Source organism: Plutella xylostella, chromosome 17, assembly GCF_932276165.1.
Source record: "Plutella xylostella chromosome 17, ilPluXylo3.1, whole genome shotgun sequence".
Classification (NCBI taxonomy): Eukaryota; Metazoa; Arthropoda; class Insecta; order Lepidoptera; family Plutellidae; genus Plutella; species Plutella xylostella.
The window spans coordinates 11,333,757-11,348,576 of NC_063997.1; the positions used below are offsets into that span (position 1 = coordinate 11,333,757).

General features: G+C 41.6%; 2 protein-coding genes across 2 annotated transcripts; both read left to right on the plus strand.

The window, feature by feature from the left end:
* Nucleotides 1-676: 676 nt before the first annotated feature.
* Nucleotides 677-2,171, plus strand: LOC125489819. Its single transcript, XM_048627041.1, has one exon. It carries the CDS (start codon nucleotides 744-746, stop codon nucleotides 2,076-2,078), a length of 1,335 nt encoding a protein of 444 aa, XP_048482998.1. The 5' UTR covers nucleotides 677-743; the 3' UTR covers nucleotides 2,079-2,171.
* Nucleotides 2,172-5,621: 3,450 nt separating this feature from the next.
* On the plus strand, nucleotides 5,622-13,785 carry LOC105383224 (odorant receptor 30a). The gene is made up of 9 exons (XM_038109062.2): nucleotides 5,622-5,736; nucleotides 6,073-6,209; nucleotides 6,572-6,670; nucleotides 6,925-7,064; nucleotides 7,421-7,699; nucleotides 11,986-12,091; nucleotides 12,172-12,267; nucleotides 12,566-12,724; nucleotides 13,160-13,785. The coding sequence occupies exons 1-9, from the start codon at nucleotides 5,676-5,678 to the stop codon at nucleotides 13,202-13,204; spliced, it is 1,122 nt and encodes a 373-aa protein (XP_037964990.2). The 5' UTR covers nucleotides 5,622-5,675; the 3' UTR covers nucleotides 13,205-13,785.
* The last annotated feature ends 1,035 nt before the right edge of the window (nucleotides 13,786-14,820 follow it).

A 14,820-nucleotide genomic window follows, 5' to 3' on the forward strand; every position in this document is an offset into this window, starting at 1 on the left:
ATTTATTGGACGTAGATTTTCTCTGTATCATTACCATTTCGACATATTTCGATAGAGTATTTGAAAGAGGATGTTCATAGGAATTTGTTGCTATAGGACTTCTATAGGATAATGTACGTAACGTATTTATAAGTATATTTTTTGCTGCAGCTTATTATTTTCAGAGCTAGTGCGATAATGAGAGTTGGCCAGTATGTTGGGAATACTGACCGGGCAACGAGAATGTCACTGATAAACTTGCCGGTGTGGCGCGTGCATGGAAATAATAAGTACTTAATGTAAGTACTTATTACTTCCATGGGCGCGTGCGAGCCTTCTTCCGAGATGACAACCGCTGGTTGGGGCGGCCATTTTCTTCATTCAAATACGTTTCAAAAACGTAGCGCTGACCTACCTACAATCTCTACACTACACACATCGGAATGTGACCTGTATGCAACCGTAACTGGTACTACCTCTACCCAAGAAACCTTAAGGTTTGCAGCTAAATAATAGTATTTTATAATATTTCCCAGTAGCGATGGCGACTAGAAATAACTTGGATGAAGTAAACTCATCTCATCAATAATGTAGGAGCAGCAAGCAGCCCGGGCCCGTCCGTGTTTTTCAATGAGCTATTTTTGCTTCCATCGAGTTTTTAACAGGTACTGGCCATTTTTTATAATCTCCTTTCACACTTCATTCTGCTTTCATGTGTCACCGACGTCAAACTGATGCCAAAAATGTAAAATGTTTTACAAGAGATGTTTGTTTTGTTAATTAACCTTTTACTATTACTAATTTACGAAGTAGATACGAATATAAGAGTTTTAGATAGTGGTGTTTTCAATTTCGACAAGGACGCTGTCGCCCTTCAGTTCTATGTGGACCTGGAGAACGAGAACAGAACTCACGAGTGTGACGTGTCCTCGTGGTGCAAGCGATGCTGCCTCGCGGCGCCGGGCGAGGCAGGGGGCGAGGCGGGCGAGGCGGAGGGCGAGGCGTGCGACGCGGTGGACGCCACCGCCACCAGCTACGACGTGATCGCGCCGCGCGCGCGCCGCAGCCTCGCCTTCGCCTACCCCACGGCGCAGCCCTACGACCAGCGCGGCTTCTGTGACTTCATGGTCGACTTCACCTGCGACAGGTACAAGAGGAGCCGGAAGCGCTTCGCCCTCAAAGTGCCCTTCGACACGAAGCTGACGCGCGCCGAGCACCCGGAGCTGAGCGTCGCCGCGTGCGAGTCCGCCGACCAGGACGCGCTGCGCGAGTGCGCGCCCGCCGACTGCGACCTCAAGTACAACGGACTGAAGCCCTTCTACGACGAGGAGAGCAGACGCTGCCGCCGCGCGCCGGAGTGCGTAGGGGAGGGCGCGGGGGACCTACCCGGGGCCGTGTACGTGCCGCGCAGCAACGCGTGCCGCCGCGCCGAGCGCCCGCTGTCGTTCGACGACGTGTACGCTATGAGCCGGCCCGCGGCGCGCTACTGCGAGTGCTGCCACCAGCCGCAGTGCATCTGCAAGAACGCGCGCGTGCGCGTGCTGTCGGACGACGTGAACGAGTTCCTGCGCAAGCTGCAGTGGCTGGCGGACTTCCTGCTGGGCCGCATCAAGTGCAAGGACAAGGGCGCGTGCTGCGGCATGTACCTGCTGTCGGCGGTGAGCGCGGCGGCGGCGGTGTGCATCGGCATGGTGTGCTGCCTGTGCGTGGTGCACACGCTGATCGGCGTGCGGCGCGAGCTGCGCATGAGCGAGCAGAAGGTGGGCAAGTACCGCAAGGTGGTGCGCGCGATGACGTCGGACGTGCGCTGCACGGCGCCGTGCTCGCGCGACGAGCTGGTGGTAGCGTGCTCGCGGGAGACGGACCGGCTGGTGGGGGGGCGCGGGGGGCGCGGGGGGCTGGTGCGGGACGTCATGCGGCGGCAGCTGCCCGAGGTGCGGTCCAGCCTGCTGGCGGCGTGCGAGGCGGCGCGGCGCCCGGGCGGGGGCGGGGGCGGCGGCCTCTCGGACTCCAGCCTCGAGGACCTACACCCGGGGCATCTGGACACCAGCTCCACCACCTCGCTTGACGACGACGAACGCAGGCACCTCATGAAATAGTATGTAAACGTAGGGTTCGTATTATAATATTGTAATGATCACTTTTCGTTTGAGGCAAACTGTTTAATAAATAGGACTCGTTTTTCCATAAAAGGTTGTTTTTTGTTTTGGTTACCGCAGGGAAATTGGTTTTCTCGTGAGTGTCATTTATAATGATAAGGCTGCACACGCCCATAATTTCCTTTCGTATAATTTAGCCGTTACTCGCGACTCTTTGAACTCTGCTATGTGAGCGGGTAATGTCGATCTAGAAACTGATAGGCACATTACATTGTTTATTAGAATAGATTTATTTAGGCTGGGGTAGATATGAACATACATTGACATTAATGCTTAAAAAATAATAAGATAGGAAAATCATGAGCCTTTATGTAGTAAGTACTCTTGAAAATATACCTACATTATTATCAACCATCGCTTTTATGATCCAGTCCAGTGGAATACCTCGGGGAGGAACTCTGACCATTATTATCCCCAACCCCCAACCGATAAAGAGGGGTGGTTTATGGTAATGTGTGTCGGTACCTCTGAAACCGATGGACTATATTGTTTTACGTTTAGCCAATGTTTAGCCACATTTAAAACCACCTCTCTTATTTGATTGTCATGCAATTAAGAAAAAATCAACATTTAGCTTTCTATAACATTTTATATTATTATAACGTTGTTGCGTCAAGCCTCTAAGCAAAAACAAATTTTCAAGGGCACATAATGTATGCCAATTCTAAAACTTAAAGTTCATTATATCTACACAAACTTGTATCTGTCGACGCGACGTCAATGTCGACGCTGATGGCCGATACTTAGAGCTGATACGAAGATTAGAGGCGGCGGCTCACAATTACAAACTGACTGGAACTTCACTAATTGGACGGATATGTCACGATCGAGTAGGGTGGCCAGCGAGTCATGGCATGTCGGCGGGATATAGAATCCCTACGTGATCCCTACAGTGTCTCAATGGAAATGAAAGCTAAATCAGATCAAAGGGTTATAGGTGCACATAGTTCTATTCGGGAGACGCTGATGCAGTTGCTTACTCCCCCACAGATGATATAGAATAGAATAGAAAATAGTCTTGGAGCAAGCACTAATTGTGTCTAAATATAATTATGTAGTATAATATACCCTTCTATTCATAAAACACTTGAAACATTCTCGACTCATCGCATCACCCTCTTCGCTTTTATTATCCTGAACCTTATTATAATGACCTCACTTTAGGCACCGATTCATAATACGACTTGACGGCCCTCTATCTCTTTTCATAACTTTAGAAGTTTTGCCTATTCAATGGATCTTTATGAATACTCGTACAACAGTAAGGTCACCCTACACTCAAGATGGAGCTACTGATTGTGATATACAGTTCAGATCGAGGCATTGTGTAGATACTAGCCGAGTTTCAAAGGTAACGTACTCCTTTATTCATGTGCAGTCAAAGAAAGGTCTTACATAATACCAAGTTATTGGGACGTTTGCTATTATTGAGTTTGTTAACAATCATTAATTTAAATAGAGATGATGTTACAGTCAGTGAGCAACCAAACTAAAATGGCTCTATAAATATGGCTAGCGCCACTATCTATAATATTTGGGCTAACTAACAGCATTTTAACTTAATTCATAAAGCAACTACTTACACTACCAAAACATTAAAACAGTTATAATGCACATCATATTAACTATGAAGCTAGCAGTAAAATTATGAACTTACTACATAAAATTGGGAACAAACGTAGTCTGTAACGGAATAGCCATACGTCGGCTAACATATTCTACCTTTTCCTGAGCTCGCTAATTTGGGAAGTATGAATAATGAATACTGGTGTGAGCCTGCATAATTTAATTACTAGTCATATTTGAAACTTCGCCCGCTGTCTGTTAGTTCAAAGTCCTAACTTTGTTATTTAACACTACAGTAGGTACCTTTAGATTTCGGAAGGGCGTGTATTTCAAATCGGACAGCGGAAATAAAAGATTTTTAGTGCCACTTTAACTATAAAGTTGGTAAGTAAATAGGTATCTACATTATCTAATATTTTGAGTAGTATACTCGTATATTCAACATAGTTATAATATTGATGTGAGGTTTGCTAATTATGTTCACTTGAAACAGTGTACACATCATGGGGAGACACGGATTGAACGAGATCACCACCAGTGGGGATACAGGTGAGACAACTAGTGTACCATTACCACAGAACTGTACAATTCAGCTTACAGTCAATGAAATACTTAGTAGAAGTTAAAAAAATTAAGGTAGATAGTCTTTATGACCGTGGGGCAAGGATTAGCCAGACTTTATTTATATTTTTTATGTTTTCGACTGTAATTCCTTGAATGGGTGACTCACAAGCGAGTTACCCGCTTTTCGTTGTATATTATTGTACTCACATCAAGGTTACGAGCCGTGTTACCGGATTTCAATGAGTAGAATCCACTACTGTAAAAATCTAGAATCTAGATGCGCGGGATTCACAATGTTTTCCTTTATCGTAATAGTACGTGGTTTAATTGTAATTTGTGTTGTAATTTAAAACGAAATAATAATTAATATAATTTAATGATCGTGCAAACTTGGCTATTAATAGGTTTATAAAATACTGTCATGTAAAAGATTCGGCATTGTCATAATTATCTAGTTGGGGCCCAGCAACAACCAAGGCTCACGGAATATAATGTAACCCGTAAATAATATGTATTCTAATTGCGTACCTATTGTTATAAAGGAATAGGCGCTTTTCTATTCCGGTAGACTGTAAACAACTTACCTTTCATACCATAACCAAAACACTTAAGTACTTACCTATCTACTTATTTTAACAAAGAGCCACCCCTATTATCGCAAATGTATTAGAGTTTTATAAATAGCGAGGCGTGGGAGGCTCTCTGATAGGGCTGGCGAGTACAAATTTAATTATGAAGTGTTGTTTGCTCTAGTTAGCAACTGGCGGCGTCCCCGTGGACTATCGTGATTGCTTTTCTTTGTCCATTTATGATTATGACACCCCTGATAGTTGAGCGCTTCTTCTAACTGATTATGTTGTGGGATAAACTTTTATTGGATATAACTTAGAGTTGGGTCGCCAGTTGCGTCCGCGGTTCTCGAGCTGGCATGTAGGGTTAGAAACTTGACTGTACAGGAGATCTGATTACTTTCTGGCAGTGCGATTCGAGCTATATTATGGTCTCGTCTTGGCAACAGTTAAAATGAAATGTTTTCGTGGGATCAACTTCTATACTTCCTCAGTTGTAAAACCACCATCTTAATGACTGTTATCATCATCAGTCTGTAGTAGTCCACTGCTGGACATAGGCCTAACCGAAAACACGCCACTGGATGCGATCTATAACTTTCCGCATCCAATCATCACCAGCCACCTTTCGCAAGTCATCACTCCATCTAGCCGGAGGGCGTCGTACACTACGTTTGCCTAATCATGGTGTCCACTCCAAAAAACGTTTAAGCCATCGGTTATCGATTTTTCGACACATGTCTAATTTTATATCTATACTTACATTTCTTTTACCTAAGGGGAATCACAGAAGAAGTTCAAGCCGATAGCGGAAACCTACCGCAAGTTTACGCTAGCCATGGTGATGGGCATGATGTACCCCAACCCGCGCACCGAGCGGCGCCGGCTCATCTACCTACGTAAGATATACGTCTTTTAGCTCCATCTAGTGACGTAGTTTGGCAATCATCCAGGAACCCAAATGTGCAGGCAGCTGTAGCTTTTTTCTTCATTGTAACTTGTTTATCCTACTATGTACGTCCTGTTGGACGTAGGTCTCTCTCAATGCACGCCACTGGATGTGATCTATAGCTTTCCACATCCAGTCATGCCTGCCTTAACATTTTAAATTCATCTTGTTGAACAAGCGTACATTTTTACAGCCCTCTTTAAGTATAAATTGTTGGTTTTTGTGAAGTATTAAAACAATTAAGATATTTTCTTTCTTTGAATATTTCTTTTCTTCGCTACCGCAGTGATAATCAGCATATCGTTCTGGCCGGTGTACGTGATGTGGTTCTACGACGTGTTCCACTGCCTGCAGCGGCTCGACGTGGACAACCTCACGCGCCAGCTCAGCCTCGGCGTGCCCATCATGTTCTGCCAGTTCAAGGTCAGGAGGCAAAGACGGTCAGGTTATACAGGTCACTCCGTCACTAAGTCGGAAAATACTACTAAGTACTCTGGAAATATTTTTGTCTACAACTTTTCAGGTACTTATCACCTTTTCGTATTTGTTGCTGAGTGATATTGAGCTGGTTTATTGCTAGTGAAGCCCTTTGGCATAAGACCACGAGACCACGAACAGGCAAAGTATGGCATCTAGCTAGAGTTGTCTGGAAGAGGAAAGCCTGACTAAGTGTTGTGGTGGTTCTTTAGAATCACTTTTATCCAGCAGTGGGTAACTGCGGGCTGATTATCATTTACATTCAAGCCACGATATAAATATTTTAGTAAATAGTGTAAGTATTTCAGATGTTCCTGGTGACGATCCTGCGCAAGAAGATGCAGAACCTGATCGAGGAGATCAACGCAGACTACGAGCGCTACAACTGCATGGACGCCGGCTACCAGGTACTGCTCATCATCATCCTTTCTATCATTATCATCCACATAATCCATATTATTTTCATCATCTTCTCTTAAGTGTGCTTTTGGCAGCCAGATTATCTTTCACTAAATTATAAAGAATAAAATCTGGAATAATTGTTAGAACACGTTGCTAAATTAAGAAAACGAGCATGCTACGCAGACACACACATAACGAAAAGATCACACAAAAGAGACATGACACGTCAATATATATTATTACACTTAAAATCTTCCAGGCCATAGTAATGGAGAACCAGAAGTCGCTGCTGAAGCTGGAGAAGGTGTGGACCTACATGGTGCTGGCCACCGTGGCCGCCTTCCCGCTGATGGCGCTCTACCAGACCACGGAACACCACCTCTTCAAGGAGGGACAGAGGTTTGATTATACACTAAGTGCAATCGAAAAGTTCCATCTGCCTTTGACGTTCCAGATGTCGGTGTCGGTTAACTTTTTAATTGCTTTTGCATTGCAGCGGCAGTTTTTAAATTTCTGTATCTGTTAAGTACAGAATCATCACGATAATATGCTTCTTGTCGAAATAAAGCTATACTGCCCGGGTGCAGGATCAGGGGTCAAGCCTGATAACCTCGAGGCATTTAGTTGGCCGGGCGGCAAGTAACTCACCCAGATTATACTTACATTATGCCTTCATACAGAAGAACAAAGCCATACCATCTTCAAATTTAATCCTAAATCTAATGACACTAAATAGTGACCTCAATGATCCGCAGGTTCATGGTACATGACGTGGACGTGCCCTGGCTGAAGGAGCAGCGCTTCGAGAGCCCCTACTTCGAGATCCTGTTCGTGTACATGGTCTACATAGCGCTGGTGTTGGTCCTCTGCTACACGGCTTACGACGGGATGTTCTTCCTGTGCATCTTCCACGCGTGCCTGAAGATGAAGATCATCAGCCACCAGCTGATGGGCGCGCTGAGGGACCATGACGATGTGGAGCAGATGAAGAGGAACATTGCGGTGGTGGTTGAAGATCAGTGCGAGACTTTTAGGTAAGTTGTGTTAAGGTAAGATTAGATTGTAAGACCTTCTTTTCCTTCCTTCTTAAAACTGTAATAATATGTATGCTGTTGGTGTATCTTTAATAAATAAATAAATAAATAAAAAGGTAAGCGCCTATCGGTATTGTACGTCACGGTATTATACCTCAAGACATGAGAGACGCTGAAATAATCACCCTATATAAAGGCAAAGGTGACAGAGGAGACTGCAATAGTTACAGGGGCATCTCATTGCTAAGTATAGCGGGCAAGGCATTTGCAAAGGTTGTACTCAATAGACTGGAAACTTTAGCCGCCAGAATATACCCTGAATCGCAATGTGGATTTAGAGCTGGTCGTTCTACAACCGACATGATTTTCACCCTTCGTCAGTTACAAGAAAAGTGCCGTGAACATCGCACTCCACTATACATGGCATTCGTCGACCTAAACAAGGCGTTCGACACCGTGAGTAGAAAGGGACTTTATGAAGTGCTGTGCAGAGTTGGATGTCCTCCAAAGCTTCTTAAGCTTGTTCGTTCATTTCATGACAATATGAACGGCTCTGTAATGTTCGACGGTGAGAGGTCCACAGCGTTTTGTGTCAACCGTGGGGTTAGACAGGGTTGCGTGCTTGCTCCTACCCTATTCGGGATCTTCCTATCGGCAATACTTCTGACTGCCTTTGAGAATTGTGATGTCGGGGTGCATCTGCATACCAGAACAGACGGGAGATTATTTAACATCGGTCTCCTAAAGTCAAAAAGACTACGCCTAGACTTAATTGCTAGAGAACTGTTATATGCTGATGATGCTGCACTTGTCGCAAACTCAGAAAATGAGCTTCAGGAGCTGTTGACGAGGTTTAGCAAGGCATGTCACTTATTTTCAATGAGTATCAATCCCAAGAAGACTGTGGTCATGGTGCAAAGTGTGGACCGGCCGCCTAAGATCACACTCGACGGCGCTGTCCTTGATGTCGTGGATTACTTCTGCTACCTCGGTTCAATAACCACATCAGCTCTGACAACTGACAAGGAAATAGACTCTCGGATTGGCAAAGCATCGACCTCATTTGGAAAGCTTTATTCTCGCGTATGGAGAAACTCAAAGCTCACCACTCACACCAAAGTCCTTGTATACCAGACTTGCGTCCTAAGTATACTATTGTACGCTTCGGAAACATGGACTACCTATGCTAAACAAGAACGCAAACTTAATGCTTTCCATATGCGTTGCCTAAGATCTATCCTTGGAGTAACGTGGGAGGACAAAGTGACAAATCGGAATGTCCTGGAGAAGACGCGTTGTTGCAGTATAACAGCCATCCTAAAGCAACGTCGTCTCCGCTGGCTCGGTCATGTCCACCGAATGGATTCTGGGAGGTTGCCACGCCAAGTAATGCTGGGACAGATCGCTGATACCAAACGACCAGTGGGAAGACCAGCTCTACGCTTTAAAGACTGCTGCAAGCGTGACATGCATAGTTTCGGATTACAGACAAACAGCTGGGAAACACGCGCCGAAATGAGACCTGAATGGCGCCGCGATATTCAAGCAGGCATGGCGAAGCATGATGAAGACTGGCTTGAAAATCTAAAGCAGAAAAGAATTCGCCGTGCTATGTCTCCTCCGTTGGAATCGCGTTACGTCTGCAACCATTGTGGCTAAAAATGTCGTGCTGCTATTGGACTATACAGAGATCAACGACGGTGCGGCCGTCGTAACCCATAACCCACGAGCGCTGCAACAATCATCTATATAGATGCTGTGGCCAATGATAGATTGTAAGACCTTCTTTTCCTTCCTTCTTAAAACTGTAATAATATGTATGCTGTTGGTGTATCTTTAATAAAAAAATAAAAATTAAAAAAATTAAAAAACCGACTTCAAAAAACCACTAAAATGTAATAAATAATTTAAGGTTTACACAAATTCTACTCGTATGTGACAGTACAAATATACCTAAGCAGGAACTGTTCTTTTTTGATGTTGGTGCGGTGACAAAGTAATCTGAAGAAATATGGCACCAACTTCAAAAAAGAACAGTTCCTGCTTAGGTATATTTGTACTGTCACATACGAGTAGAATTTGTGTAAACCTTAAATTATTTATTACATTTTAGTGGTTTTTTGAAGTCGGTTTTTTAATTTTTTTAATTTTTATTTTATTTTATGGTTTTTAGTTTATTTGCAATAATTTTCAATCAAAAGAAAGGTGCAAATGATATCAAAAAGTCCTACTAATCAATACGAATCATTTAAGCCTAAAGACGAAGTAGTTGCTATATACCGTTGAGGAGTTCCCCTGACTGCCTTCCGTTTCCATCATCAGATCAGCTCAAAGTCACCATCATATTTTTTTGTTATAAGAACTATATTTACGTTCTTAATTTCATGAGAATCGGTTAATATGTGCCCGAAATGGAAATTCATACCCTGTTTTTACCCCTTTACCCACCCTTGGGGGTGAAATAAAATTCTGAAAAAAAAATGGGACCACCTGGGAGCTCAACCCAATACAACAAAAAAAGAATTTTCAAAATCGGTTCATAAACGGCGGAGTAATCGGTGAACATACATAAAAAAAAATATAAAAAAAAAAAAAAAGATCCCGACGAATTGAGAACCTCCTCCTTTTTTTGAAGTCGGTTAATAAATAATTAAATAAAAAGGTAAGCGCCTATCGGTATTGTACGTCGGATCAAAAATCAAACGGATTGTCATGAATTAAATTAAAATTAATTAAAATCATTATTCATTAAAACATTGTACAAAGTATATTTAGCGCCGGGGTCCAGTGCTAAGTCGAGAACTGTATTACAGAGACCCCGTCTCTCCTCTCGGGATAACAAAAATAATCATAAAACAGATAATCATTAAGCTATACTGTCAAAAGTCATAATCTACCACCATTTCACAAAGGCCTCGTCATTAAGGAGGAAAGAAATGGCGAAAGAAAGATAATTCGTTGGCGTATGTGTAATATGTAGGGAGAAAGATGCCATGCCGATGAAGTGGACGCGCTTGTGTAAATTTCTATACAAAGAATACTCGGCTGTCCCATTTTAAAACACAGTAACAGCCATGAGACAAAATGTTCAGGAGAGCCAAAAAACATTTTTGTCCCTTCATTTCAATGCCCTGGTAAAACTATGACAGATATCTGAACAAATGTAAGCTTAAAAGAAGCGGCAGAACCTAGGCTTTACATACAATACTATTTCATTTAAATATAACTAAAATTGTTGCTGTAATGCACAAAAGAAAACACTTACTAGGTTTTATATGGTTTTCTCACCCTAAAACCGCCCTCACTGACCATTTCAAAACCTAGTAAGAGCCATTATTGTGTAATTTAATACAAGTTAAGTATATTGAAATTGCAATAATTGCGTAATAATTTCATTTTTTATATGTTTGGGATCCTTCACATATTATAAATCCAATTTTGCAGCACTTTTACACGACGGCACTATAAGTAATAGCTGAAATACGGGCATATTTTTATGTTTTTTTTTTTGTTTTATGTAAATGAATTAAATAGCCATATTAAGAAGGCTCTAACATGAAAATTATTTATGGCTGCCTTCAATTAGACAATATTTCCTAAATTTCTATCTAAAAATCAGTTTTCTCTTATTTATAACTTGTTTTTTTTTTGGTTTATAGGCAAAATAGGGCTAGTAGAAAGGTTCTGACGAGAAAGGTCTCTATGGCTTTTATAAAGAAGACAAAATTTACTTATGTTCTACTTTTAATTCAACTCTCTAGGTCTCATTGGTGCAAAGATACAGGTTCTGAAATGTCTGATATTTTGTTCGAAAAAAGTGTTAGTAATAATGTATGCCATTTGTGACTTACTAAAATTAACGGACGAAAATTGTCCTTTGCTGACCATTTCAAAACCTAGTAAGCGCCATTGACCATTTTAAAACCTAGTAAGTCATTTTCACTTACTGTGTTTTAAAATGGTTGGTGGCTCTTACTATGTTTTGAAATGGTTTTCGTGGCATTTTTGATTTCGCAGGGTGGAGTTACTAGGTTTTTAGAAATTTTATTTTCGTTTCTAAGCGGTTTTTTGATATTCTGACAATGCAGTTTTGTGCGGAATCGCCTAAAATAATATATAAATCAAAAACCCGTTTTTTTTCAAAGTTGGCGGTTACTGTGTTTTGAAATGGGACAGCCGTACTGAATGCGATGCGTCCGTTGCGAACGATGCCGAAAGGTATTCACTTACCTCTAAAAAAACGAAACTTGCACAATAAATACAATGATAATAATCATTGCTTTCAGATTTGTGGACCGAATAAGGGAAGAGTATGAATTTTGGTTAGTCCAGGTATTTGGCCTGACCGGGATCCAGATATGTATGAATATGTACCAGATCATCACTTCAGATGTAAGTTCAACATTTTCAGTTCAAGTTTCAACAACAGTAGTTTAATACCTACTTCAAAATAAATTATATTGTGTTTTCAGGGCTCCGACATAGATCCAAGATACATAATTTTCTTTGTGGCAGCTATTCTACACATCTACGTTCCCTGTTTCCTGGTATCTAAATTATCTGCAACAGTAAGTCACCTCATCTGTATTTAAAAAGGCTGTTATGTAACTCTGAGAATCAAACCATTTTCACTATAAAATACCGCTAACAATTTGCAATACCTAGGCTGTAAATTCAAACACCAGCTACTATCGTACCATCGACACATTAGCAATTAACAATCCATATTATTATACCATGCGTAACACCCGAGTGCGCGTTGTGCTATGATAAGCAGTGTCGCCCGCTTGTCAACATCTGTCAGGTCCATACAAGACAAGCGAGCAACCCTGTCTATTGCTAATGCTCGGTGGTGGTACCCCCCAGGCGGCGGAAGTGTCCAACAGCGCGTACTGCGCGGGCTGGGAGCAGCTGGCGGACAGCGGCGTGCGGCGCAGCATCGCCATCATGATTGCGCGCGCGCAGATCCCGGTGCAGGTGCAGGCGCTCAACATGGTCACGTTTAATATGGAGCTGTTTGTGTCCGTAAGTAACAGTGTTGAGCGTGCAGCGTTGAAAAAAACGTACAGACGAATTGAGAACCTCCTTTTTCCGAAATCGTTTAAAAAGGGTACAGATCCATTGCCCTCAGACCTACTTATAATAACAATATTTTATTTGTGTTGGTACTGTTGGTAGGCATCTATTCATAAGTCATCAAGTAATTCATTTTAATGGGAGTAATTTATATTTTAACCTAGATCTGGACAGTAAATGAATATGTGAATGGAAATTTCTACTGCTACTTTTTTCTTAACTTACGTAACTTACTAACGTTACTTTTCCGGCTATGGACTTCAGAGCTCCAAAGACTCATGTCTTAGATTAACAATATACGAACATTGTTAATCTAGGAGTCAAGGTCAAGGAGCTTCCCCGTTCAACCACTACAGCTATCATAATAAGTGTATTTTATTTCAGGTGATGCAGACTTCGTACTCGGTGTTCACGTTGCTACGATCGTAAACCACGCGTTATGAGACCTCAATAGATAGTGTACAGGGAGGTGTTTTTTCAGTGATACATCCAATGTATAAAAACTACGTAACAATGTCCACTAGAATACAAAAAATCACGTTTAGTAAAAATTCTCTCGTAAAATACAGGTAGCGTAATTATTACGTCACGTCAACATTAGTTCGATATGGTTTCTGCGCAGTGGCAATTTACGGGGCAGCATCTCGAGTACATTGATTAGATCATTACTTTAGTTTATTAGCTGTATGGATTAGACCCGATCAATGACAAAACTTTATTTCTTTATTCCTTCGTCATTGATTTTGGATTAGACCAGATCATCGACAAAACTCTACCGTGTATTGAGTCTATGGTTATTATGTGTCCCACTTCCGTCACGTTTGCCTTGTCTATGTCTAGGTCGCACGCTCGTGTCAAGCACGAACTTAACTTTACTATCGGCACATGTCGTGAGAACTTCCAGAAGTATCCACTTCTGGCCAATGATCGCTTCTGTAACTGTGGTAAGTACCTACTTATTGTAACTTTGTCATATCTTTTGCAATAAACTACCGTTATTTACTTAAGAATAATACTTTTATTTGTGGTCTTTCGAAATCACATAGAGAGTTGAAACCCTTTATTTGGCTATAAGAGGATCCACTTTTTACGTAACTGGGTAGATATATCTGTAGATAAAAATATTAATGATTGTTGACGAAAACCACGTGACGTAAAATAATCTGCGAAACACCTTCAATCTGTTGGTCTCAGCGCGCATCTTTGTCTGATTTCCCGGCAAATAAGCAAGGGGATATATTGCTAAAAGTCATTACCACATCATTTTTCCAAAAAATATGTATGTACATTGTACAGTAATCAAGGCGAGATGTAGTCCACATATAGTTATTAAAACCAGGAATTTCAATTTTAACTCACACCAAATATGAGTCCAGAACTTTCTTACAATATGCAAAAGAGATGCAAAGCAACTGTCGACACAGTTGTTCCTTTGACTAATTTAATCTGCATACGATATTGAGCCCTAACTTATGCGGGAGAAGATTCAAAAGCTAAGTTTTGAGTAATAAAGTTTTATTGCAAGTGGGTGGTTCATGCATAGCGGTGGATCATATGGAGGACGAGTGTGCGGCCTACTCGACACGTTTTAAAGTTAATAAATATTTATGTATATATGAGTTAAATGAATGCTAAGTGAGCCGAAAGAATAGAAAAAATAATTTGTAATAACATTTTGGAACGTGAATTGAGAAACAGCTGTGCATTGTTTTTGGATAACTTTCAAAAGACTAAATAGCACCTACATACGTAGCTTAGCTCTTGGTTGATTGGACTTTGTACTAATCTCTTCACTATTCAGAAAATTATGTAAAGAATGTGTTGAATTGCGCAGAATCCTTGTGAATAACCACTCGTAGGTACCTACAGTGGTTGAGGCTAACTATGTATGTTTCAACGCAACCAGCCTTCTGTATGACGAAGCAGCCTTGAACTTTTACTTTGAATCAGTACCTAACTGTAAGTATAAAAAATACATTGTTGTAAAAACAACATAATAATTACTCGTGGGTTCAAAAAATATGTAGAGTATATCGGAAGTCTGA